General features: G+C 39.7%; 5 protein-coding genes across 13 annotated transcripts in view; 2 read left to right on the top strand and 3 right to left on the bottom strand.

Moving 5' to 3' along the window:
• Positions 1-4,097, top strand: part of gpm6bb (glycoprotein M6Bb) — a 28,054-nt gene extending 23,957 nt beyond the window's left edge. For 3 of the 4 annotated variants that reach the window (XM_038720622.1, XM_038720624.1, XM_038720620.1), the window contains exon 7: positions 2,165-4,097. In XM_038720622.1, coding sequence (XP_038576550.1) covers positions 2,165-2,314 — 150 coding nt within the window. In that variant the 3' untranslated portion in view covers positions 2,315-4,097. Of the gene's footprint in view, positions 1-357; positions 1,736-2,164 lie in introns of those variants that run through there. The other variant, XM_038720623.1, reaches the window with a different exon arrangement.
• A 92-nt stretch (positions 4,098-4,189) lies between these two features.
• Positions 4,190-12,508, bottom strand: ofd1 (OFD1 centriole and centriolar satellite protein). Its single transcript, XM_038720619.1, is given in 24 exon segments — positions 4,190-4,408; positions 4,716-4,786; positions 4,895-5,062; positions 5,192-5,349; positions 5,538-5,594; positions 5,597-5,665; positions 6,134-6,225; positions 6,330-6,486; positions 6,576-7,295; positions 7,708-7,819; positions 8,011-8,141; positions 8,798-8,987; positions 9,156-9,247; positions 9,333-9,406; positions 10,240-10,359; positions 10,465-10,571; positions 10,761-10,934; positions 11,090-11,226; positions 11,312-11,419; positions 11,508-11,535; positions 11,638-11,706; positions 11,807-12,010; positions 12,122-12,264; positions 12,364-12,508. Coding segments are annotated over 23 exon segments (3,186 nt in total). The 5' UTR covers positions 12,218-12,264; positions 12,364-12,508; the 3' UTR covers positions 4,190-4,356.
• A 130-nt stretch (positions 12,509-12,638) lies between these two features.
• Positions 12,639-14,572, top strand: trappc2 (trafficking protein particle complex 2). Its single transcript, XM_038720630.1, has 5 exons — positions 12,639-12,755; positions 13,016-13,142; positions 13,397-13,541; positions 14,017-14,102; positions 14,199-14,572. Exons 2-5 carry the CDS (start codon positions 13,050-13,052, stop codon positions 14,295-14,297), a joined length of 423 nt encoding a protein of 140 aa, XP_038576558.1. The 5' UTR covers positions 12,639-12,755; positions 13,016-13,049; the 3' UTR covers positions 14,298-14,572.
• A 561-nt stretch (positions 14,573-15,133) lies between these two features.
• Positions 15,134-17,327, bottom strand: rab9a (RAB9A, member RAS oncogene family). 5 transcript variants are annotated; one of them, XM_038720625.1, is made up of 3 exons: positions 17,183-17,327; positions 16,650-16,761; positions 15,134-16,543 (listed from the first exon to the last, which is right to left on the bottom strand). In XM_038720625.1, the coding sequence occupies exon 3, from the start codon at positions 16,502-16,504 to the stop codon at positions 15,896-15,898; it is 609 nt and encodes a 202-aa protein (XP_038576553.1). In that variant the 5' UTR covers positions 16,505-16,543; positions 16,650-16,761; positions 17,183-17,327; the 3' UTR covers positions 15,134-15,895. The 5 variants fall into 5 exon arrangements, with proteins under 5 accessions (XP_038576553.1, XP_038576555.1, XP_038576554.1 ...); XM_038720627.1 differs by having other exon boundaries at positions 16,654-16,761; XM_038720626.1 differs by lacking the exon at positions 17,183-17,327 and adding an exon at positions 17,115-17,133.
• Positions 17,328-18,388: 1,061 nt separating this feature from the next.
• On the bottom strand, positions 18,389-26,982 carry egfl6 (EGF-like-domain, multiple 6). 2 transcript variants are annotated; one of them, XM_038721201.1, is made up of 13 exons: positions 26,590-26,982; positions 25,254-25,360; positions 24,848-24,940; positions 24,497-24,616; positions 24,256-24,375; positions 23,019-23,153; positions 22,808-22,930; positions 22,256-22,318; positions 21,601-21,846; positions 19,839-19,913; positions 19,653-19,748; positions 19,289-19,560; positions 18,389-19,010 (listed from the first exon to the last, which is right to left on the bottom strand). In XM_038721201.1, exons 1-13 carry the CDS (start codon positions 26,661-26,663, stop codon positions 18,903-18,905), a joined length of 1,632 nt encoding a protein of 543 aa, XP_038577129.1. In that variant the 5' UTR covers positions 26,664-26,982; the 3' UTR covers positions 18,389-18,902. The 2 variants fall into 2 exon arrangements, with proteins under 2 accessions (XP_038577129.1, XP_038577130.1); XM_038721202.1 differs by lacking the exon at positions 22,256-22,318 and having other exon boundaries at positions 26,590-26,981.
• Between the last annotated feature and the right edge of the window lie 108 nt (positions 26,983-27,090).

The following is a 27,090-nucleotide window of genomic DNA, read 5'->3' as shown; positions in this document are numbered from 1 at the left end:
GTAACCACACTAAAGAAGATTACACATAGTAATTCCATTTGCTGTTTACCATCTGCTTAAATGCACATGGCTGTGTTTTTTTTTATTTTAGGATGGATGGAAAGTGTAGTTAGGGCTTGCTGTTTGTGCATCTTAAAGGGTGTCATTTCTAAAAAATCATAATCATGAGTTTGAACCACAAAATCCCAGGTAGGATACTGTAAAATTATAGTCTAACATTTTTTCCTCCACTTAAAAACAAAAAACAAAACATTTTACTGCTGGAAAATTATTGGTCACTTTTGCTAACTTGTCACAGTACTAGTGACGAGGTCACCGGCATGTTCTCTTACATCCTTTTCTGTTCTCTTCCACCAGCTGATCTACATGATGGCTACCACTTATAACTTTGCCGTTTTGAAGTTTAAGAGTCGAGAAGACTGCTGCACTAAGTTTTAAACTGTTTTGAGCGCACAGTACAACATTTGAGGGTGTACTGAGTAGAGACAGTTGCCACTGACAACAAATGACATGAGAATAGAAAAATCAACATCTCTCCATTAGTGTAAATAGCTGATTGTATGCTTCTTTAGCATTTGGTATCCAGGGATATTGCTTGTTTGAGGACACCTGATGAAGTTGTATTCAGATTGGGGTGGTGTTTAGTTGACTGGTTTGTTCTGCTTTCCTTGGCACTAGCTTATAGCCACTTGTCACCATCAGATTTTACAGAAATGTGCACAGCTAGATATCCACAACAGTGTTATTTATATTCGTAATGTGTCAAGCTCATTTTGACCTGCACAAAAGCAACATGAGTATCTCAGATTTTTTTTAAAAAGCCTACAGTATTTAGCATGCTGTACCTCTCCTTGCATAACAGGTCAAGCATTAGCTGACTCCAGTCAGAGCTGAAGTGTGAATTTGAGCACAAACTGCTGAAGCACTTAAATGTAAGATACTTGTGCAGGTTGTAATATCTAAATTGGAAAGGAGGGACATACACTGCACCAAGCACATGTCAAAGTACAGTATAAAGCTCTGAAATTAGTCCACATGGACAACTGATGACAAATATTAAAGGAGTTCTCAGGCTTTGTTTTTCATTGCCAGATTATTAGTTTTGGTGAATTCAGAATCAATCAGAATACTTTATTCTAGTTATACATTTGCAAAAGGACTAGCTACAGTGGCAAAGTAGCAGTGGCCAATTGCCTTGTCCTTTTATTTCTTTGGTTTCTTTCCTTAGCCTTAACTTGTTGCTACCAACCCATGAAGTGTTACACAGAAAACATGCAGTATTAATATTTTTTTTTGTCACAAGTTAGATTCTAAACTGAACTAAAAACCTTTCATCAACTGTATTATACTGATGAGTATTGTGGTGACCAGTTATTGTAATAGTTGTAACTGCACATACCTAGCACAGCCGCACACTATGAAGGGTTAGGCCAGTACCAGGGGTATACTTCTGCATGAGGCCCTAAGCCTCATTTTCATTTTAATGTATTTTATAAATAAAAGAATGAGGTTGTTTTGTTTCATACATTTCCTTTATTTTTTTTTCCTCAAAGTGCCATTAAAGAGCCATTTGTTATCTTAACACTGAGCCCGCATGCTTACATTTTTCAGATTCTTTGATCTGTTTATAGTTACTTATACTCCATATTTCATATATTTAATTTTCTCCTACATTTTTGAAGACTGTAGCTTTTACTTTCTATATAAAAATAAACAATCTTTGTTTACAAAAGAATCCCTACTTGGTCTTTTTTTTTTTATATAAATCCTACACCAATATGATACTCACATTGGCCTCATTTGGAACAGGGTCAGATTCATAAAATATAAAATCTCATGCTTTGCACTAACCTCAAGCTTTAACAGCTGCATAAAACTTGCATGCACAACCTTTGGCTCTCTTTCTCTTCTCTACTCATTCTGACACCTTAACTTTAATTTCTGTAGTATTGCATAGCAAGATAGTAACGTAACTCGGGTATTAGGAATAATTGTAACAGTATTGTTACAATAAGTCTTTTCCAGTAATGTCTTTTGCCAACCTTGTGTGTTAAGTCTTTTTACAACTTTGTTTGTGTATGTCTGTAATGTAGCTCTGACTCCTGTAGCTTGCTTTGCACCTTTGACATGCTCACCGGCCATCCACCTCACCCTTCTCTTCCAGATCCACTTCCTCATGATTCTCTCAGCAAACTGGGCCTACCTTAAGGATGCCAGTCAAATGCATGCCTACCAAGACATCAAAATGAAGGAAGAGCGGGAGCTGCAGGACATCACGTCACGCTCAAAGGAATGCCTCAATTCCTACACATAAGGACATTAAACTCTCACACTCACAATTTACACACACGCATACACACACAAAAATACATGTGGCCAACCACTGTGGCCCCTTTGGACCAAGACAATGCTCAGCTAAAATAACCTGCCAACTACTGTGCCACTGTGCAGTACTAACCAGGCTCCAAACAAACTAATGCATCCGTGTTGCTTTCTGCACTAACTTACCAAGAAGTATTTTTGGAACTGCTACTTAAAATTTCATTTATGCTGTATTTTTATTTCATTTTCTATTCTTTTCTGGATGAATTCTGTTTTGAATTCAGATATTCATGTAGTGTTTGATTTTCTGTAGCCCTTTTTTTTTTTGCTGGTAAAGCTTGAGACATTGCACTATTCTTACACAACGCATAACGATGTCCGTTTGTTTTACAGTCTTGCTCTGTCTTTCTTTTTGAGCTGTGGTGGCCAGTTTTCCACAAGGGAATGTAACATTTTAATTTGTTTGCTCTCTTTCAATCAAAAAATGCAGATGAATTTTATACATCATGACAGGCCTTATATCCAATCTGAGTTAGTGTGCCACTCCTAGAAGAACCATTGATTTATAAACTACTGGCGCAAGACTGGGGTGTAACATGTTTTGCTTTGACGTCACAGTAAGGAAAGAGGTAAAATATATAATGTGGACCCAGTTTTGTTGTAAAAATGTTTAAAGTTCAAGTGTTTAACTGCATCTGAATTTTAGTGACAATCTTAAGTGTTAATAATTGGTTCTAGATTCTACATTTCATTGTACAGCTACTTAAGTAATTCAGAACATTCATGGCCTACATTAACACTACCTCAGGTGTGTGCTAGAGAATACACAGCAATTTAACTAGAACAAACACTTCCCTCTTTGGATATCCCATTTTATTTGTAAAGAGATGCCTCAGACACACATTCTGTTTCAGGGTAGCTGCAAAGTAAACTAAGCACACACATTGGGATCTCTCCTACATCCCTGGACTTAATTGTTCCTTTGGAAAAATCTACAGATCTGAAGAACTGAGGGTGTGAAAAATGTAAACTTGTTACAAGTGAGTATTATTTAGTTTTATTTTTGAAGATAAAACCACCTAATTGTTTTTTTTCTATAATTGCATCCGTTTGTCATAATGCTGACATAGTCTCTCATGTAAACTTTTATTCCATTAGTTACAGGGATAACTTGATGTTTCTTTGTTGCATGAAGACAACTCTTACTGCAGTGACACACAGGATGTGCAGTCATGTATACTGACATCAGTAGTAGGCAGTGCTTGCCTGTTTCCTTTTTTTCTAACCCAATACAAATTAATCCATTTATGTAGCCGATTAGTTATAGCTGGTTTTTTAGGTTATTTTATTCAAGTCAAAAATATGCGTCTTATTGTTGCCTGATAGTATACCTGTATTTTCTATGAATGTCAAGGGCTTCCTCGTTACTTAGTCATGCGTAACTTTTAATTCGACTTTCAAAAAAAATCTCTCTCTCTCTCATTATGACTCTCTGCCCTGTGTGTTTTACACAGTATCTGAGATACTGTAGTACAGAACCTGCATAGTTCTCTGCAGGACTAATAGCCACAGGTGTACAGTGACGAAAGGAGGTACATGAAGCTGATGGACATCTCATTTCTATATGCTGTGTTTCCTGTTGAATAACCAAAAACTAAAGAATAAAGGCTACCCAGCAATCACCAGGAAGACAACAATCCAGCATTTTGTCTGACTGAAATCCCCTTTGACATTATTCAACTGTTTTTATGAAAATAAAAAGACAATAAAAAAAATTAATCTCTCTGTTGTGGTGACTTTTCCTCCCACTTTTTGCATGATAGGAATAGACTGTTTGGTGGTGTACAGTCAATCCAAAAGGAAACCATTATAAATCCAATATGATTTATTCATACATATGCAGTGTGTGTCAAATATACATACTGAAAGCCCAATCTTAAAATATAAACAATAAAATGCTTCACACCTGTTAACAGTGCAAGGCTACAGATGCTTAAATAGTTCAGTTTATGATAGCACTTTGGGACAACCAGCTCACCAGAAATCATCATCATCATCTTCATCCTTGTGTGAATATGCTGCAATACTGAGAAAACAAAATCAGGTAAATTGGTGACAGTCTCAAGGGACAGGGGAAAAAAAAGCAAAAATAGTACAGTGTTTCACAATTAACTCACTTAAGACAACATAGTTCCAGAACAAACAACATTCAAAAGACCAGGAGATGAGAAACCAAGAAATAAATTTAATGTTTTTGGAAGAGGATTATGTGGGCTTATATATTTATTAAACTTTCCTACAGTAACCGCATAGCTTTAAGTAAAGTCATAAACCTATTCATCTATTTTGTGTCCGGCCTATTAAACTGTCCCTCCCCCCCCTTTTTGAGTTACCTGCCATCTTTCTCCTCAGACAAACTCTTAGCCTCTGGGCTTGTATGTCCTGCTTCTTCTCTTACAGGGCTCTGAAAACAGAGACGCACTCAGTTTAAACACACAGGGAGGCTGCTACAAGCCACATCTCAAAAGCAAAAGTTCTACAGGAGTCTCTGACAAATAGGTGTGCAACTCACTTGCGCATGCTGCTTCTCTCTTGCTTCCAGGACCATCTTCATGTATTTCTCCAATGGATTTTCAGACTCCTCGCCGTCATCATCCGCTTCTTGCTTTGGCTCTAAATCTCCTCCTTTCTTACTTCCAATTTCTTCTTCCTGTCCTGGTTTCTCCACCTGTTGCATAAGCTGGTTAGACACAGATACTGTCAATTTTAATTTCATCAGGCTGTGTTTACTTGGTTGACATAAATATGTTTAGATTATTATGATTAGAAAGAGGAGTTTTAGAAGAACTTGGTGCAAGACAACCATTACCATCTCTCTCTCCAGTCTTGCCAGTTCTTGCAGCTCCCTCTCTCTGGCTTCCTCTTCCTCCCTTTGCCTTCGTTCTTGCCTTTCCTTCCGCTCCCTTTCCCACCTTTGCTCTTCATCTTCTTCCCTAGCAGATGATTCACCCAAGGTTTGTGGGACTTCTATAAAACATATGGTTTGACATGAGACAAATCAGTTGTCAATGCATTTTTGATAATTTTGGTTTGACACCAGAATGAGCAAAAAATGAAAGATTCAAACAGTGATTGTGTACAGTAGAAGGTGGCCATTCTTGTCATTTGGGGTCAACCAAGATGGCGCGTCAATAACTCGGGGACTAACAACTCACCCGCCTGGGCCTGCAAGTCTTTTGGGTCTTCTGGGAGTTCCTGTGGGCGGGGGACAGTGGGCCGTCAGGGGCCTCCTCAGAGAGAGGGACGACAGTGTCCAGGAGAAGCTCTGGAATGTGGCTGGGCTCTGGAGGGAGACATGCACAAAGAGATCTTTTATGCCCCACCATAATGCAACAGGGCCAGAGGACCGGCACAGAATACATAATCAGCTGCCCTTCATCTTCACCATTGTGCGGGGCCACTGAAAGGACACTTTGGAGGCCAGTCACACACTCATTAAAAAACAGCCCTACCCAACTCCAAAACCTCCGTACCGGATATACTCCATTTTGTTACTGGGATTTTACTTAAATTAATGATAATAAAAACTGAAAAACAAAACGCACATTAACACATCACTAAGAACATTGTGTATTTAAAAATGTAATGAGCTTGTTTGAAGTATTTTGTATGGACAGATGAAGCACACACAATCACACTCCCATGTAGTATTTGCAAAGTGGAGAAGATCTAAAACTAGGTCTCACATCCCCTTTCACAGTATATTAGTGTAGTTTAAATAGTGAGAACATACACCAACAAATAAGAGTACCTGACAAAATCCCGGTGAGATCTTCAAGGCTTATTTTCTCAGGCTGTGGGGAAGACTCCAAGCTGGAGAACTCAGGCTGTAGCTTTGGTGGACTGACAGAAACCGGGGGCAAACATAGGGCATTAGGATTCACTTTCACTACATAGAGTGAATAGAAATTTTGTAATGTCCTTGATTAAGGGATGCCAGATGGTACCTGCACTGGTCTCGCGCTGTGCTCTTGAGCTGAGGACTTCGAGGTGAACTGAGCTCAGAGGAAAAGTCACCTGAGGTCACCACCTCGTTGTGGGGGGCGCGAGGGAGCTGTCTGTCAGGCGGCAGCTCCGGGAATGCCACCGGAGACACAACTGCTTCTATCACGGGCAAAGACTTCATGTTAGGTAATAAGAATATAATCCAAAGACTGACATGAAAAAGGTGTGAACTGACGGGGTAAAGGTACCTTCTGCAATCTCTCTTTGAAGTTTCTGCCTAGAGGAAGAGTGTGGTGGGGAGGATAAACATCTGGGTGGAGGGTTGCTCCCATCCTCAGAGTGTCCATCTCTTAGATACAGGGCTTCAGTTAAAGACTGGAGACTGTTATCAGGGAAAACTGTGAACTGTGGTTGGTTATGGTCTTCTAAGAAGGTCACTCTTGGTTGTGCAGGTAGTATGGTGTTTCTGGTGTCATAGGTTGAGGAGGGCGTTCTGGTGGTTTGTGGAGACAGTGGTCTGTGTGAGACCTTAGATTTGTGTGGTGAGTGGGTGTGTGAATGGTGAGAGACTTGCTTTCTTAGAGGAGGGTCAGGGTGATGGGAAGGATGTGTTGGTTGTGGGGAAAGGGGTCTAGGGGGAAGCATGTGGGAGATGGTGGAGCGCACTGCCCTCTGCTGGTAGTTCCTGTAGGCTTCCTCCAAGGTCTCAGCCTCTTTCTGCAGCTCCTGGATCCGAGCCTTGGCCTCAGCCACCAGCTCCATGTCGGAGTCTGGAGAGTCACTCCAAGGCGCCTTGTGTCCTCGCATGGGCCCGCCCAATTCACAAATACCATCATAACCCACCCTGGCCCTCAGCAGAGCCCTGTCCACATAGATGTCAGGGGGAACCAGCTTGTCTGCGCTGAGCTCCAACACTGAACGATCAACAAGAGAGGGCTTGGGGTTACGCAGCACTTCATTTTCAAGAGCTGCCATCATTGCATGGATTACACAAAAGAAATGGGAAAGAAAAGGAAAAGCAAATGAGAGAGAGAGATAGTTTGAACACTAATACACAAGACCAACCCCCATTCAAGAGCACAAATCAGAGAAAAAAAAAAAAAAAGTTGCTACAACTAATTTGAAGAAGTCTTCACACATGCATTTACACCTAGGATCTGGTTGACACGACTTCCTTTCTTGTATATAATATATTATAGTTACTGAGTGTGTTCGGGGTTCTTTAAAATTTGAAAAGGAAGCCAGTTTATGGAAAGCAAAAATAAAACAGAAGTTATGCATTACTGATTGTAACATATATAACTGCATACAGGAACCTACATGATTGGAAGTAACTAATCACTAGGACATGGCACACATGCATGCCCAGTCATTGGGTACCTTGTTGAGTTTGGCGAAGCTGCATCTTAAGGTCCTCAATGTGGTTAGTCATCCATTGTGACTTCTCTTCACACTCTATCAACTGACCCTTGAGCTGAGCGCACCGCTCCACCTGCAGAAAACAGCAGGACTTTTTATATTGTTGACACACAGGGTAAAGTATACGATAAGTACAGGTCACTCGAAAGCAACAAACCCCATTTACACAAGCCATTCCCCAAGGCGAGAACAAACTGCCTGGGAAAAAAAAAAAAAAACTGACTTAGTTTCCCACACTCAGCGAGAGGCTGCGATGCGACTGACCTCACTCTGGAGCTGTGCCTGCAGCACCTGTTTCTGGTTGTCAAACTCTTCCTCATCCAGACTGCGAGCGCTCTGTAGCCTCCGTAGCTCCATCTGCAGGGCCAGCTGCTCTTTGGACGGCTTGGCTAAATCTGAGATGGGATATCAGAGTCAAAACATAAACATAAAATATTTTGCCAGTAGTGTCTATTTCGGTTATCTAAAAAAAACAAACAAAACACCTGGTGATACACAGAAGGTGTTCGGATTTAGGGTATCCAGTTGAAATTTTTTCCCTGCCCCTCCTTAAACAGAAATAATACTGTATCCCTCAGAGATAGGTTATGTTTTGGTTATCTGCCATAGGTAAAGGCAGCTCTCTGTCTCTGCTCACTGCTCCCATTCACTCCACTTCTCGTTCCCATTCCCTCACTGGTTGCTTGTTTAGAGACTTACTCAACACAGAGCTACAAACACAGCACAGAGGCCCCCACATTGGCAGGCAAGACACATTCAAAAAGAATTAGCTGAGCCAGAAGCAGTGGGACAGATGAACATGAATGCTTCACAGTACACTGCATCTCCCACCGCTCGCAATGAATGCAACATAAGAACTTTATCACAGTTATAAATATTTTGGAGGTACTGATATTTACATATTATAAACAATAACTCTCAGATAATAAAATTCCCAGCCACAAAGGAATCAGTTGTATATTATCACAAAAAAAAATTGATTCCATCATTCCCTAATGGTAAACTAGATGGGCAAATTGCAGAAAGCCAAGTCCCCTGGGAGGTACCTCACCTGCATGGAGAAGCCGGTTCTCCTCTTGGGCCTCCTCCAGCTGTTTCTTTAGCAGTCGCAGTTGCCCCTGCAGCTCTGTTTTCTCTCTTTTCAAACTGGGGTAGTCACTCATGGTCTCCAGTCTTTCCCTTAACAGCTCCTTCTGTTGAGTCATTAGAGAAAGCTGCTGCTGTGATGTCTCTAACTCAGCCTGGGAAACAAGAGACATGAAAAGAGAAAAGAGACTTAATTATCAAATACATAAATACAGTTATTGCAGGATCACATCATACTGACTGATTGAAAGTGTACAGTTATTTTGTAGGACTGAAATATTGTGCCTGTTGCCCAGAGAAGAAGGTGAAGTTGTGTTGTTTACCTGCAGCCGTCTCAGCTCTGAACATGCTCTACTATGCTCCACTAAATTGGCATTAATTACAGCAGACTCCTTTTGGATACGAGCAGTTTCCACTGAGAAATAAAAAGAAAGTAAACATGATCAAACCACAGGTAACAGCAAAACAGTCAGTAACTTTACAGGTATGCAAATACCCACTTTTGTTTCTGTTCTCATTCTTGGTTAGTTTTTCTGTTCTCTTGACAAATTCCTCCTTCAACTCAAGCTGATACCTAAATTTATAAAAATCATAAGAACAACAGTCAAAAAGAGCTTTGAAACTTTTCCTGTTACAGAAGGGTGCAGAGTAATAAAACAAACCAGCTGCCATCTAAAGAACTGTTAAAGCACTGTGTGTCTCATTTGGTCAAATGGATCATCAATTGTTTTAAATAATGATTTTGATTAAATGTATGTTACTTCATAGTCAGAGCTGCTGACAGCCGGTAAACAGTCTTAAGTCCGGAAATCTGCACTACGTAACTATATTATTGTCAAGTAAGTCATAGTTGGTAAATCATAGTTTTGATGTAATATGATAAGCATATTAACACAGAAATTCACTTTTTGGGCTGTTGGGTCTTTGGAGTACCCAATTTTAACTTATTTATTGACGTTCATTCACCAACAAAACAATTATCTCTGATAACATTCAAACAGTAAGCAAAGACATTTTCCTGGAGAACGGAATAAATCTATGACTTGTATATTGTGCACACAGGATGCTGTTATTAATGGTAAAACCTACAAAACAGTGCCATCAACTGGTCACACAATGACATGGTTAAATAAACTTTGGTAATTTCAACCTGGACCCTATTTTCCCCACATTTTTGGATCTAAGTGCTTGTTTCAGCCATTAAACGCTCTTGCCAAAGCCACCAAACTCCATGGACAAATACAATAATTTACCTTGCAGCTCATCATACTTCTTTCAGATTCGACATAAGCAAAGTAAAACTCACCAAACTCGTCTTGGTTTGTCTTTCCATTGTTCCAACTCTCACCAACTCTGGTTTGGCTGATATAAACATTACAAATGAGACCTTGTTCATGATGAAAATACCTGGAAAGTTCATTCTTCAGCTGTTGATCGTATGTCGCCTCCATCGTCTTCAGTGCCAGTTCTCTCCTCCTCAGCAGCTCGTCCGTGGTCTTGACCTTCTCCTCATGAATTTGACAAGTCCTATCATCATACAAACACAGTAACATTCTTTGTCAACCATTGATCACAGGGAGGGAGTGTAGCCCCCCTTTATAAACATGAATGGTAAACAGAAAAAGCTCTTACTTTTCAAAAGCCTCCATTCTCATCCTCAGTTCATTTTCTCTGCTCCGCTGTGTTTCAATTTCTTTCAGGACAGATTGTCTCTGCATATACACATTTTTTTCTTCAATCTAAAAGGAAAGAGAAATACAAATTAACAGCCTCAATTACACTGTCTTAGATTTGAGCAATTTCAAATTGTGCCAATCAGTACTGTGATGTTGACAGCCTGCTGTAATTTTACTTTAAAGAAATTCTGATTTGCTGAAGTTAATCTTGAGAAAGAAACAGAGCACATCATCACATCAGCGGTAATCTACCTCTTGTTGTTTTTGTAACCGATCAATGGCATTTTTCTCCCGGTCCATCAATGTCTTTGCCTTCATTTCGTAAGTCCTCTCCAGCTCTTGCTTCAGTTTATCAAATTCTTTATGAAATTTAGCTTGTTCTTCCATCCTTACCTTGGCGATTTCAACATCTTTAAAATGATGCATCTGAAGAAAGAAAAGACACAATGTTAACCACCAGCAATACTACATTATCATATATTGGCCACAAAATAAATAGAATAATTTCTAACCCTTAAAACACGCCTGCTCATACAGTGTTTGACTTATTAGAATAATATTTTGTAGAAACATACATGTACCTTTGTGTTCATTTCTGCTTGCATTTGTGCTTCAGTTTCTTTTCTATATGCAGCCAGTTTTGATTGGAGCGAAAACCATTTATCCCCACTGTAGTTGAAGCTCTCGTATTCCTTATCAATCATTTTCATCTTCTCAACTGCATGTTGAACAAAGGAAACATTTAAAAACTGCACCAAAAAGCATGTGTGTAGAATACAATTTAAGACTTTATTTCATCGTACCAAGAGACTCTCCATAACTTGCTACGCTGATTGTCTGAGTATCAGCATCATGGCACAGGCCGTGAGTATAATGGTGTGTTAGCTGTGTTAGAAGGCTGATCAGGAACCCTGTTAGAGAAAGAGTAAATATATCAAGGATAGGCTCAAGCCTAAGGCCTAAGTTTTAAAAGAAAATGGAACAGAAATCTGCAAATACCTTTATCATTGCTCTCTTTGTTTGAAAACTGCAATAAAATCAAATTATAAAACACTATTACTACCAACAAGATTTATTTCTACTTATTTCAAGAACAATTTTCAACATGCTAGATCATATCATTGATTACCAGGGATCTGTAAAGGGCTGATTCAGGACTAATTTTAAGAAGCTGAAGAAGCTCTCCCTTAGTGGAAACCTGCTAAAATGGATCAGAGAACAAAATCTTAATCTGCAAACATTTTCATTACACTTTAAGCTACAGTAAATTAAACAAATAGTCATGTAGGCATGCTCACCTTGTCTTTGCACAGGCCACTTTCAGGGTAGAATACAGAAAGGGTGTACTCATACCCCGAGATGCGGAGATGATCAGCCACTATGCTGTTGCAGGCTGAGACCAAAAAGGGTTCAGATTTCCCAGGTACTGTTCTGGGAACTGGTTCTCCTCCAGTCAAAGGGGGGTGTTTTAACTCGTGGATGAGCTGATTCCGCAGCTGCGTCTGAATCAGATCAAAAGCGTGAAAGAGAACAAGGATGAAGACCAAACTCTCTCTATCGCGTAGGTCAATGGAGTACACTTGGTCAACAACAACGTCATTAGTACGACTTACTTTGAGCGTATCAAGCACTCCTTTACTTTTAAACGTTTGATACAGTCTTTTCCTCAGCTCATCTGGGGATAACGTGTCTTCCTTGGCCGATGACATCACTGTCGAGTGCTGTAATGTAGGTCCCGACCATACAGTCTATGGTCCTGACAGAAGAGAAACAAACAGCGCGGTAACGTTAATAACAAGGCGAGCTAGAGAACAAAAAAACCCTCACGTTTCAACAACTTTCGATGTGTTCTTACCTCGTGTTAGACTACTGTCACTTTGTCTCTTTAATACAACACCTGACAGGCATCTAAAAAAAAGTGAATAATTTATCTAGTTAACAGCCTAACGACCAGAAAGCGTTTTCGGCGTCCCTGTAGAGGAGGTGTGCCTCTAACATTTAAATCCGTCAACGGAAATTTGTATTCCGGGGAGGCCCACAGTTATGACGTAACATCAAAACGCTGTAATTATTTTTATTATTAATCCATAATATATTACTTATTCAATTCAGTGATATAATATTTATATGAAGCGAAGCTAAAAACAACCGTTTTACAGCAACTGACTGATACATTTATTTGGCTAATTGACCATGTCGTCATCTTTATGCGACGACTCACAGCTCTCCAGGAAGCAACATAAACAGGTAAAAACAAAGTCGCCTGTATCAAAGTAATACGCTTTCCTTCTTGTATTTAAATGTTACGTTGCATTCTTATAATCATTTAAGTTGTGAAATGTTTACTTTAGTCTCACACTTAAACGCCAGACGACGCCAAGCGCCTGTGGAGCGCTGCAGCTATTGTTAGCTTGCTAGCTGAAAGGTTCACAATAATTTGCGTGAAATTGATACTGATGTTTGGGATATTTGTCCAACATACTTCTTTTGGTCTGAATTGTTTTCAGGGCAGTTTGGCTGTGCAAAGATAAAGGGAAGACGATGTCTGGAAGTTTTTATTTTGTCATGGTTGGTCATCATGACAATCCTGTGTTTGAGATGGAGTTCCTGCCATCTGGGAAGCCTGAATCAAAGGTAACAAGGCTTAATAACATTAGAGTACATTCCAGTACATCTTTTCTTGTCCAGTAACAGGGTAGAGGGAAAAAAAAATGGTGCGTGTGATTCATTAGCCTAGCCATAGACTACAGCAGAACAGTCAGGACAAATCTATAAAGCATGTGACCACACTAAAATGTCTCTTTAATGTTACTACTACAAGGCCTTTATAGTTATGCTATGTCTCTTATTCTTTTATCGAGTTTAATAAGTTGTTTCATTGACCACAGGATGACCATCGTCACCTGAACCAGTTCATCGCACACGCAGCCCTGGATTTGGTGGATGAAAACATGTGGTTGTCCAACAATATGTACTTGAAAACTGTGGACAAGTTCAACGAGTGGTTTGTCTCTGCCTTTGTCACTGCAGGACATATCCTTTTTCCCCCCTATTATATTTGATTCTCTCAGACTACATTTTTAAAAAATTGATTGCAATCACAAAATTGACAAAATATCGCCATGTACAGTATATCGCTACTTTACTGACAGACAAAAAAGTCTACATAGTATATCTGTAATTTGGATAAAGTAATGCACAATAACTTAAATTATTAGTCAATTAACTGACAGAAAATGATTAAACAGTTTTGATAATCGATTATGTGTTTAGTTATTCCTCAAGCAAAAATGCCAAAGATTGTCTCTGTCCAACTTCTTAAGCATACACATGTCATGTTTACCTGTTTTTATACAATTGTAAATTGAATATCTTTCAGTTTTGGATAGTTTGTCATTTATTAAAATAATCAACAAGTTAATTGATAATGAAAATTGTTAGCTGTAGCTATACTGCCATTATCTAAGGAATGTACTGGCTTTGCTTTGTTTTCTTTAATTTGGTGTACATATAAGATTCATCATGCTGCATGATGTGCGACAAGAAGATGGAATCAAAAACTTTTTTAATGATGTATACGATTTCTACATTAAGGTAAGTTGTCTTCCATATGATTAGAGTACCCTGAGGTAACACTGGGCATATTTGTTTCCTTCAGTGTTTGATTAAATCATTTATTCTGTCTTCCAGTTTGCAATGAATCCATTCTATGAAATCAATGCACCAATCCGCTCCACGGCTTTTGAGAGGAAAGTACAGTTTCTCGGAAAGAAACATCTCCTGAGTTAATCACTTCACATACACAAGGATTTTTATGTTTTTGTCTATTTGTTGTAGATATGTTGTACCTAATACACTTGTTTGATGTATGTTTGTCTTTTCCTGTTTTGACAAAAGCAAACTTTATTCAACACAGATGTGGATTTTCTATAAAACTTTCCTGTCTGATTTACATTTTTAATATAATTTTGGTTTCCTGATTTCTTGCATTGGGTGTGGTGTGGATATGGCTACTGTATGTTAATTATCAACATTATACTTTAAGGAATAAACGCTTAAACTTATCCCAAGAGTGCTTGACAAATAATGACAAAAACATTTCAATGAATAGACACAATCTAGTGCAGTTAGGTACTTGTGTTATGTCTTATCTACTGCCTTCAGCATTATATTATTGCAGGGGTTAGAAAGCACAACAGAATGGTAACATTCAGTTAAAACCTTGGGATAATAAACTGACTTTTCTGACTTCACAGGCTACAAAACATGCTTTTACAGTATGAATTCTCAGGTGGTTTATTTATCGTTTAGCATACCAGTAGTACAACTTTTAATATATGAAATCTCAATGAGAAATAGTTAAGGCAAATGAATGGTTCACCATTTTAAATATTAAGCTGTGGGGAAAGATGTTGAATTGTAAGTAGAAAAAATGTTAGAAGTGCTTTGATGATCAAAATCATTATTTAAAACAATAAACTCAAATTAGTGGAATAAAAATGTACTCAATCTTGACTGCCCCTTCATTACAATTTCCTCCAGGAAATATTAATTCACTGACATTTAAGGTAAAAACAGGTTATAAAATACAAAACTTTCCAGAAACTTAAATACACCATACGCCATGCATGTTAACTTTGCTTTAATTTTGTTAGGGATCTTGTCCCCCTCAGTGCTTCCAGCATATAGCCATTATCTATTCACTATGCAGAATGTGCACAAACAAGACCTAAAGGTGCAACAATGACAACAAGCCACTTTGTGTTAGTTACACAAAGTAGTGCCTTAGCTACTTTATTATTGTCAAAAGATTGGGCTGTATAAGTTATTGAATTGTTATTTTCTAAATATAAATATACAGTTCATCACTATCTGCATTATTACATTTGGGAGTGAAGTTCAGAAACCCTATGATGATCGCACGCCCAAGGTAGTACACTTCTAAACACATTTTACAGAATCACATTATAATTTGCCTTTGTGACAGAAGGGAACATTTGAGCATTTGAGAGGGAAGTGAAACTTCTCAAATACATTGCCCCTGTTCCGTAATGACATGAATTTACTCACACACTGTCTCGGGCCAACACAAAATATAGTTTGTTTTTCTGTTACCCCTCCATAGCCTGGCTTTTGAATTGTGACAGCGCCGAGTGAATGATTCAGTGATTTCATGTTTATTTGTAATAAGAAACGTAGTGTTTCCTCGATGTCTCTTCAAACAGAAGTCCAACTATTATTATTATCAAGCCTTCAACGGTAAAACAAATCATAAAGCCAGTAGCATAATTTGTTTAAATAAGATGTTACTTCAGCATTGTAAACCTACAGCCTCATCACATAACAGGCATTACAGGAATATTAATGTTAGTGATAACTCCTGGATGTTATGAACAGCATGTGGTGGCGGAGCGAGGCTTTCTGTGGAGCTTGACTGTGTCTGTGGGGATGAGGTGGTCCGTTCTCTCATCCGCTGCCAACACTCTACGCACTGCCTCCTCAAACGCCACCGCTACATTGGTGGCATCCTTGGCACTGGTCTCATAATAGGGGAAGTCGCCGTTCTCCTTGCACCATTGCAGAGCCTCCTCAGTAGACACCTGCCGCTCTGTCACGTCCACTTTGTTGCCCAAGACTACGAATGGGAACTTCTCTGGCTCCTTGACATCTGCATAGTAGATGAACTCCTTCTTCCAGTTGCCTAAGTTGAGAAAACTCTGGTTGTCATCTACGCTGAAGGTGAGCAGGCAGCAGTCAGAACCACGATAGAAAGGAGTCCTCAGGCTGCGGAAGCGCTCCTGGCCAGCTGTGTCCCAGATCTGTAGGGTAACCTGGTGGCCGTCTACCTCAAGTTCCTTGTTGAGGAACTCAACGCCAATGGTGTGGAAAAGGTGTGCGTCAAACTTGTTGGTGACGTAGCGATTCATGATGGAGCTTTTTCCTACACCACCATCACCCAGCAGAATGACTTTCAGCAGGGATGTCTTTGTTGTCATGGCTATTCACTCCTGATCGAACACTTGGAAATAATTTACCTAATGGAGACATGCAATGTGCAAAATATATTGTTATTATCTGTACAACACGATCTTGCTGCAGAAGCACAATTTTTGGTGGATGTTTTGAGCTCTTTGGTCTCACCCACGATTGATTTTGGCCTCCTCCACTTGTCCAGATAATGTGCTGTAGACCCTTGTCCTTGGTCACATGCTCATTTGTTTAATGTTGATGTGAGCAGCCATGCAACAAACAGCTGTAACAGTGACAAGCAATCAGTTTCCTGATTAACAGATGGCACAGGACTGCCGTTATATCCCCACTGTTGCAATAAAGCATAATCTGCTACCAAACGATCATTACACTGTGAGCACAACCACGTAAAAAGAGATAGCTTGTCACATATGACGTACACAACATCAAACCAATGGCTATAAACCGCTAGTAGAGAGAGTACGAACTGTAGGTTTATCAACTGGCCAGGTGTTAGCTAAGCTAGGCTAACATGAAAAAATGAAAACAAGGGAACACCGTTAGGCTAATAAAATACACTACTTTCTCTAGCTCAGGTTTACTTGCAGGTGGAGCTTGCTAGTAACGTAACACTACCTCACAGTTTCAACCAACCCGCCGCCGAGTCAACGAGAAATATAACACGGAAAAATATGAATGCATACGTTTGACTGCTCCTCGCACTGGGGGTGGCTCGAGTCAACGTTAGGTCGCACCGTTTCCTGGTGAACTCCAAAGGCTCGGTGCTAACGCAGCTAGCTGCTAGCAAGCTAACGATACATGGACGGCCTCCGGTCATGTGATCTAGCCAGACAGAATACAACCAACGAGCGCTGAGATGACGTTTCACGCCCCTTCAACTCATATGACTGATATTAGTCGCAGTGTGCACGTTACAGCGAAAATATCATGCAACCTTTCAACCCAAGCGGGACTTTGCCTAACTTAGTGTTTATTTGTCTACAGTTGTTAGCTGGTCCCCGGCGTATCTCCATCGGTGACATTCCTCATGTTTTACTTCTTTGTATTATTCATGCGCTGCCACCAGATAGCGACATTTAGATGTTATCTGCAAGTATCCAAGATGTACTACACTATACGCCTCATGAAAAAACACTAGATGCTGCTCCCCGAGCTACTAAGTAATTACAACAGTATTAGCAGCATTAGCAATCTAGGTTATTTTACTACGTCAAGGAACAACTAATGTGCTTTGTATGCAGAGTGGCCCAGTTGGATTAACGCTACAGTTATTTTTACTGAGACACATTTGACACAATGCTGAGTAAGCATCATTCTAATGCTTTTAATGTAGTAGAGTGAAAAATGCATTGTTTCCCTCTGAAATCTAGCTCAGATGGTCGCAAAAATGTAATCAAGTAAAGCACAAGTACCTCAAAACTGTACCCATACACAATTATTATCAAAGACAGCAACATTATTGACGTTATAAATCCCCCACACTCTCATCAGCTGTCTGTTGTGGGAGAAAACCATCCTCTTTTCCCCTTTTTGATATGGATAGTTATATTGTCATGAAAGCATAATTTTCTCAAATTGAGTGTAAATTTACCACAAATCAGGAATCAACAGTTTTCTGTAATCAAATACCAGCCCTGGAATCCTTTAATATTTGTCATTTGTGGTGGTATTTCTTCAGCCAGCAGACTAATATTAGCTCATACTATGTCATAATACCTTGGATTTTGTACACCCCATAATACTGGTTTATGATACCACCACAGTCACTGCTATTACCATTAGACTATATCCAGATGATGCTAGAATTACAGTAAGTGATATGATTAAGATTAGGCATTCAGGTATACAACCATACAGTATGTGGGTAACAAAAGGAATGGTAGACAAAGTTAGAAAAAAACAAACCGATTTAATGTAATAGTACAGTATAATATGAAAGCGAAATTCACAGCAGTTATGCACTGATACATTTTATCATGCAAAATAGCCTTCAAAAGTTATTCATCTAAGATTGAATATCAGATATAATTCACCTAAGAATTCACATTACATGTCAGATTATTTTCAGATAACTTCAGCAATGTACTATCACAAGCACAGCAAAGGACTACACACAATACTGTCAAACCTAATTAACAGACAAAGTTAGCATTTCCACCTATTCCTGAGATCTGAGTTATTTGTATTGTAAAAGAAAATGGTAGAGAATGTAGTAGGATGTATTGATGTAGCAGCATGGTCATAACGTAAACATGCATGCTCTGAATGTACATAATCTTTCCTGGAGACCTGTGTCTGCATCTTTATGTGGCTGTCCTGTGGCTAAGCCATGAGTTAAACACAGAGAAAGTCCCAGTTTCAATTGGAGCTGATTTTCAAGTTGGAAATCCTGGGTGGAGTTTCTTAAAAGACTGGACTGACATCCTCTTGACAGGGCCCTGAGGTCAGCACAACATTGTTCAACCCAATCTCCCCTCCAACACCTTTCCCACGCTGCGCTTCAAAGACAATCTGAAAGACATTCAAGGTTACCATTGCATCTTTAGGTTGTAGACTCCAGTAGTGAGTTTGCCTTTTGTCTTTCAAACATACTGTGAACGAAATTAATGTAACATTTTAGGGGGAAAAAGCCCATCTTAGCTATTCAGATAAGTACTGCACATACTTTTGATACAACATTTGTGCTATTCAACCTCTTTATTACAGGTGTAATCATTATTAACAATTACAGCACTGGTTTGACAATCATCTATCGATAATATGTCTTATAAAATGAGAAATTGACTCACAGATACTGGGGCCTCTTCTTTCCAGGCCACAGTGAGGAGCTCTGTCTGCCAGCCCTGGTCTCTGCTTTGGCTCTGCTCCCATACTGGGTAAGCATTGTTATCCAGCAGCACCCTGAGAGTTCCCACATTATGGCCCACCACACGGTAGTCAAAGGTGAGACAGAAGCTGACCTGCTGGGCCCGGTCACTGAGAAGCAACTTCAGCTTGGCTACATCCTCCTGCTCCCCTATGAGCCCACTCATGGCCATGTAGTACTCAGCACCTGAAAGAGCTTGTAGCACATACAAGTGAAGTGTAGTATACTAAATTAATCTTAAATAATCTAAAAAATAAAAACAGCCTAAAAAACTTTTTAATAATTACCATCATCATGGTAGGCTACACTCCAGTCCATGTCATCAGCCTTGTCTTGGACCCACTCACAGGCTCCCTGATCAAAGTTGCAATCCATGATAAACTCTACAGGGCAAAGCAATGAGAGCACATCAGCAAATTAGTCACATAAACCGTCATTATGTAACAGCGGCACATAAACAGATATTTGATTACCTTCCTGAACGGGTGCTAGTTGGATTTCTTTGACTTCTGTGGCAGGACCAAACACTGATTCAAACTCCTCTGATACTGTGTTTAGAGAATCGAGGAAAAAAGAGTATACATTCATGAATTTTCAGCTAAATAAACACACATTGGTAAGTTTATTAGGGTACACCTAGCTTAAATTATTGCAGTCCTGCAATAAATCCTACTTTCACAAAGGTTATAATGTAAGGATTTACTGCCTGACTGTTGTATTAAACTGCATTAGTTTTAGCAAGGTGTACCTAATACATTGGCGCATACATTATGTCAGCAGAATGTGATTATAAGTACAAGTAAAAGCAGACAACTGCATCACAATTACCCAAAATCACAAAAAATGTGCCTCATAAATTTTGCCTCATAAAAAAACAAAGAACTTTTTGTCCATGAATTCCTCAAAAAATATGTGATCTTAAAAAAAACATTCCTATATTATGCAGTAAAGAAATTTTCCAGGATGAAACAAACGCCAGAAAGGGCCTTTTAGCCAACAGGTGTCGACCTGCCCTGTTGTCACTCATGTCTTGAGATAGAACTAAAACTTTAGGATCCCCCCCGAAGTACTTTGAAGCTTTTACAGCAAACCACCCCCATGTCAAGCAGCCTTAGACAGTCAGACGAGTGACAACTGGGGTTATTGAACCTGCTCATCCAGAGTGGGCTAGTGTTAGAGAGGTCTCGAGTGCTGATGACAGACTTTCCTACTAGGAGTCAAGTCTGTTTGCACAACAGCTGTTTTGGGGAAAACATAATAAAAGGCTTGGAGGCTTTGTAACCTCCCTCCCTTCCTCACCCTCCTCCTAGGAGATGGGAAACAGGCCCAGGATGAGTTGTATCCCTGGGCTCTCACATGCTGACAGGGTAAAATTCCTCCCTGGAGGTGATGGATGTCTTGGGGCCTGTCTCCTCTTGCTTATCTGAGATCTTACACAGACTAAATATCAGGATTAGTGGTGAAAGGTAACCTCATTTTTGGGGTTTCTCAATGAGGCGCATACCACTGCATGACCACACTGCCCACTCTTCTCTTTTTATCCAATGAAAGTGTCTGAATTTGTTGCCAGAACATACATATATATACACACAACTCAAGTGTGAATGAAGTGCTAGAAGCCATCATGTCTCGTAATCTGTAGATTCAGATAATTTATTAATATTACATTACTGCGTTCTTTTTGAGATCTTTATATTTTTTAGTTGTTTTAGCCAGCGGTTTAATATTAGAAAATAGTTTTAAAAAATGTGAGCTTAGAGTTAAAACAATTTTAGGGTTAGTGACCATATATTTTGTACAGTGCTAACGCACATGACAAATCAGCATGACTGGGACATCTCTGACTAATCAGATTCAATGTGTGCCTGTTGTTCCCTAAAAAGAATCAAATTTAAGCGCAACTGAAATGGCAAATGTATGTTTCTCCATTGTTAGTAAAATCAAACCTTCCAAGAAGATTTATCCAGGTCTTGGAGGAACCTGGTGTGGACAGGGGACATGAAGCAACAAGCCACTTTTTTCTCTGGTCAAGGTCTTAGACCTGACCTAACCTGCTATTTTTTACTTATTTCAGTTGGTTACTGAAAAAAACAATAATTGTATTCAGATGCTGTGTGGACAGCGAAGTCTCTGTAGAAACATTCTGAGTTTGTTTAGTCTATGTATAGTTAATACATTGGGGGCCACTCAGAATGCCAGAATTACTTCAAGAGAGCCAAGCGAAAGGATACTTACTGAAAACATCTCCTCTTGGATTGAGCTGGTTGTCTTCCTCTTCTTCCTCTTCTTCTTCCTGAGGAAATTCCTCCTCCTGTCTCTCCTCAGTCCTGGTGCCAATGTAGACCTCTCCATCATAGTCAAAAGGCTGCTGGTGGCTCCTCGGAGGGGGCGTTGCGACTGGTTCTGGGATAACATTTTTGATGTCCTCGCCGCCCAGCTTACCTCCCAGAATGCCAGGCCTCATTTGGGAGTCTGGGATAGCTGCAGGCAGGGAAGGGAATTAGATTAGACATGTGGAACTGCAATCATGAATGGGGAATACAGTGTTTTACCAGGATTCAGATGTGTTTGTTGTCATTTGTTTTGCAGCTGCTGTTCTTGTTCTACTTAATGCAGATGAAGCATGGCAGCCACAATCATTGCACATAATTTAAACCAGTGTCTTAAAAGCACAAGCATTTTATCATACACATTCTGCATATAAAGGGTTATGCTGAGGTGTCCAAGTCTCATATCAAGTTGTGTGCGCTTGGATGTACAACATTTCCAGCCACGAGCAAGGGAAAGAATTAGAGGGTTTCTTAACAGTAGGCAAGAGTCGGGAATGAGTAGGGTTGCAGGGCAGGGAGTGAGCAGCGGAAGCAGGGTCTTGGATTCCACACAATCTCACCATTGAGGAAATCATCTGCACTGCCTTTGTCTCCATCCCACGACCTCTGATAAAATGGCTTGGCTACAAAAAATAAAGGCATCTTCATTTAAGCTGAAAGTCCTGGCCAATTATTCTCGTAATGTAATTTGGCTGCACAAGGCTTCACCTGTTATTATCAAGGCCTCGTTCAAAGAGTACAACATAACCTGTCTTTCCTTTTCTTCTCCAGATGGCTGGCTATCATACAATGTCATATTTACACAGGTGTGTTTTCAATCGGTGGCTCTCTGTTGCTAACATCTGTAAAAAAGGAGTGCAGTATGAAATCAGTAAACTAGCCTTGCCAGGACTGTTGTGTGCTGATGTTTAAAGAGTGAGTCCAAATGAAATATGTGTCTGGAAAATTGCTCCTGAACTATCTGACTGACTCCTCTAATCTGGGAAAGGCCTGAGACATAAGTTTTTGAAATCTGTTACGAATGGCTTTATTTGACAAACTTTGTTACATATCAAAAGGCATCCCTAAAACAAATGAACTCATATTTCTGTGTAACAGTTCTTGGATCTCACCGGAGCATTCAAAGCCATTGCCTCTGAAGCCAGACTTGCACCTGCACTTGTAGGATCCTTGAGTGTTCAGACAGACAGCATGGTGGCTGCACTTGTGGGTGCTGGCTGCACACTCATCCAGGTCTGGAATTGGAAGAAGCCTATTTGTACCTTTTTTTAGGAGCAGAATTGATCATAAAATGTTTCTCCGTAATAAACTCATATACCTTACCTACACAGTCATATTTGCCGTCAACATATTTCAGATCGTAGCCATCCTGGCACTTGCAGTAGTAGCTGCCAAAGGTGTTCACACATTGCCTGTTGTGTGGGCAGAGGTTCTTCCCAGTTACACATTCATCAATATCTGAAGGGAAACAAAACAGGCAAAATTAAAGGGCCTATGATTTAATTCACTTAAAAATAACGCAATCATAGTTTTGCCTAGTACAAAACGTTGCTGGGGCACTACCCTATATAAGATATCAAAAGTGAACATGGGGAAGTTCACTAGTAGCACTAGTTTTTCCACTGCTCTGGAGTCCTGAAACTTCTTGCTGACTATTTTCCTGGGCAGGATGTAGACAACCTTGTGCTTCCTCTGTGCTTTTTCACATGGAGTCATCATCAGCTGCTCTTCTTATAGAAGGTTTTTTTTCAGCTAATAGGAACGTCACCATTAGTTATGTTTTTGAGCACAATATAGTTCCAAATAGCCGTAGGAGTCAGCCTATTGCTGCATAGACAATAGTTAATTGAATACATTTACCATCATATTTTCATTCAGTCATATCATTTTGTTATTTTACTTATATTTATCTACAGGTATGTGTGTTTTGCTATGTATAAACTTTAAATTATTAGAAACAACCTATCCTATCATGATGGATACAGTAGAAATGCATCTGCCCCAGAAGGGTTTATTCTATGTCTGTTATAGCACAGGACATCTGGGTAAAATTGACTTTTTGGTACATTTTCAGAGCAAAAGTGCATTGCTGTACCTCTATTTTTCAGTGTGTTGGATCCATGTCAGTCCTGAAATGTAATGCTCCAGAACTATTATTTTATTTCCCCTCTGTAATCAGTATGTCAAACTGTCACAGCTCCCGCAGTTTTGTGGGAAGAAATATTTACTTAATTGCATCCATCTGATTTACAAGCCAAGCATGCACAAGCCACATAATAGAAACATTACAGAATTGTTCCACTGTAAAAAAAAAAAAAACTCACAAAAAACTCCAATCCATGAGACGGAAACAAACCGAAGAAAGTCATTTCTCACTCTGTATTTCTTATTTAGATAAGGGCTGATCTGATTTTTTTGTGTGCTTACATGTTGCTTAGGCCTGTGTATCATATTTGACATAGGTTTTCATCACATGACACTATATAACATATATATATATATTAAATAACATTCAATCACTGTGTTTATGCTTGATGGTTATGTGAGTGCGGTTGCTCACCTACACAATTTCTCTCATCATGCCCCAGTTGTAGCCCCACCGATGGGCAGAGGCAGCGAATCTCCCCCTGAACTTCTTCACAGCCATACTGACAGTGAGCAAGAGAGCATGTCCTGGAATCTATATGAATGCAACACAAACACAAAAAACCCCCACACACATTTATAAACAGGCAAACATGGCAGCTTTTCTTTATGTTTCCACTTAGGGTATGTATGGATAGTAGCACAACATTACTCACTGGCACAAGATCCATCAGGCATTAAGGTGTAACCATTGAGACAGTAGCACTTGTAACTTCCGTAGCTGTTCATGCAGCGATGCTCGCAGGGACGAGGTTTCAGGCCGCACTCATTCAGATCTAGAAATAAGAGCCATCCTCATTTTTTCAACCGCAATACCTTCTTTTCTAAAACCTAAAAAATGTAAGTTTAACTGAAATGCTTTTTTTATTGATACACAAGAGATAAAGATTAAGTTAAATGTACCTAAAATTAGCTAGTACAGCGTGTTATTAGCTGGGAATTAGATTATCTTGTACCCAGTTTGACCCAGATTTTCCAGACCCTCTTCACTGACCCCAAATACGCACCTTGATTACACGTCTTTCCGGTGTATCCTGGGACACACTTGCATTTGTTGGGGCCAACACATTCCCCGTGCTTGCAGCCGTGCTCACATTGAGCTGGTAAAACATTTAACATGAAGAAAATACCACCAGAAATATCAGTGGTTTGAGAACGATGGAATATAGTCAAACCACACATTTCTATCATGCAGGCAAGGTTTTTCAATCTAGACTTATCATTTTCTCCACATTTTCTGGGTTAGGAAAATCTTTCATGAAAAGAAAAGAACAATTTTTAGGACATCATGTATTGTGGCAGTGAATTTAGATAATGCCTCTATAATTATTTTGCTTTTCATTCAAAGATTCATATATATATATATATCACATCACAGAAACCAGTCTTTCAATCAATCTGGACTGCTCTTACCCTCACACTGTCCTCTACTGTTTTTCTTCCAGCCATAGCAACACTCCAGTCTCCTGCCATAGCGACACACACCTGCTTGGTTTCCAGTAAGGACTTGTCGGTAGTGCCTTTTTAGAACAAGAGAGGAGTAGAAGGTAAGATGTGTAATTTCACTGTCTCAAAATGTATAGCCCACTCTGGTTAATGCATGGAACATCAGTCTCACTAAGCACTCCTAATTGAACATTTTCAGCAATCCCTATCTTTTAATCTTGGTCCCAATGGTAGGTGTTTGAAATAATAAACAGTGTCCTCTCATAGGCTCGTTTAGTGATAATTCGGGCTCCCTGTGGAGCAACAGCCAGCTTACAGAATGTAGACTACAGATGGAGAAAAACACACTAATCAGACACTTCCTGTGTTGCACATTGATACCTTATGGACAACCATATGTCCCCCCCCCCCCCCCCCCTTTCTTTTTTTGATCTTCACCTGAGTCAAATTTCTGGAGTCAGATGAGACTCTACTGGAAAGGTCAGCGAGTCTGCATCGCATTCAACATAACTTTCAGTACATATAGATTGTATTGCATGTGTCTATTTTTAACCTGTAATTAAATTAAGATGCAAAGACGCTGTTTGCCATTTACTTAATAAATAAGTAACTTCATGTCAGAATTGCACATCCAGATCTGACTTTACAGCTTTTAGAATCATTATCTCTACTTTTAAGCTTAGTACCAAACTCTTAATATCCCAGATGTTTAGGTGTCACGCAGATAGCATCCTATAAGCAGCCTTGGCTCCAGCGGGACTGGAGGAATCTGAGACTTGATAGAAATACCAGAATAGCCCACAGGAAAGGGGCTCCTAAGTGTGACAGGTGCTCTTCAGTTATTAACAGTTGCTGTGCCACATTTAGCTGCCACTCTCATAGTCCTCTGTTGGCATGGACAGCAATGTGTACATACGATCAAAACAACAACTTTCCCTGTAAAGATTTAAAGCACATAATTCAGTGCAAAATTGAAGGGGGGTCACGTTACTTGTTAAGCTCAACTTAAAATAAAAGCATGTAGGGGAACCGGCACTTAAAATGCTAGTAATTAACTTTTTTGTCTACAGGAAGTGGGGCCAAATTGTATATTAGCCAATACTGTTGGTCTATTATTGATGCCAGTGCATTTCAGAGTCATTGCAATGTGACAGTTTTAAGTTTTATAATACATAGAAATCTATCTGACATTTATGATATGACTTTTTAATTATTGACTAAATATCCGTGTAAAGTTTACACCTGCTGCAAGTCTCCCACCAAACGACATCAAATGCTCTGTCGTTCTAGTTCATTGACTTACCTATGGGCTTCTGCACTAGTGGAAAAGATGTGGAGCAGGAGAAAAAGAGCACCGACCAAGGTGAGCGGCTGCATGGCTGTGACCGTGAGCAGCCTCAGAGCTTTGTTTCCCACGGGGCTGACTTTGGTTGCTGTGAGTTCCGACTATTCCTCCTGGGGGCTTACGCTCATTAAAATCCTTAGACAGGAACAGGTCTTAGTTGAGGTTTTAACACAAGGCACGCTGGATTTCAGATATTTCCAAAAGCACAAAGTCAAAGCCTCTAGGGGGAAAAATGTTGCTCTCTTGCTGCAGCTGTACTCTATATCCCATAATTTGCTTCCTCTTCTTCCTCTCTGAAATTCCAGAGGTGGGTTAACACTCTGTGAAATGACACTACACTGGAAGGGATAGGTTGTGACTTTTGGAGGTAGGAGTGAGTTTCTAAGGGGGGTGGGGATTATGTTTAGGGGTGCTCCTCTCTTCACTGAAACCCAATACAAGAATACCTAAAACTCTTCC

This window comes from Micropterus salmoides, unplaced genomic scaffold, assembly GCF_014851395.1.
Source record: "Micropterus salmoides isolate LMB-PRFRI ecotype aquatic unplaced genomic scaffold, ASM1485139v1 Ms_hic_scaffold_15, whole genome shotgun sequence".
NCBI classification, from domain to species: domain Eukaryota; kingdom Metazoa; phylum Chordata; class Actinopteri; order Centrarchiformes; family Centrarchidae; genus Micropterus; species Micropterus salmoides.
Note: the sequence above shows the minus strand (reverse complement) of the source record. Positions and strands in the feature narration are given on the sequence as shown.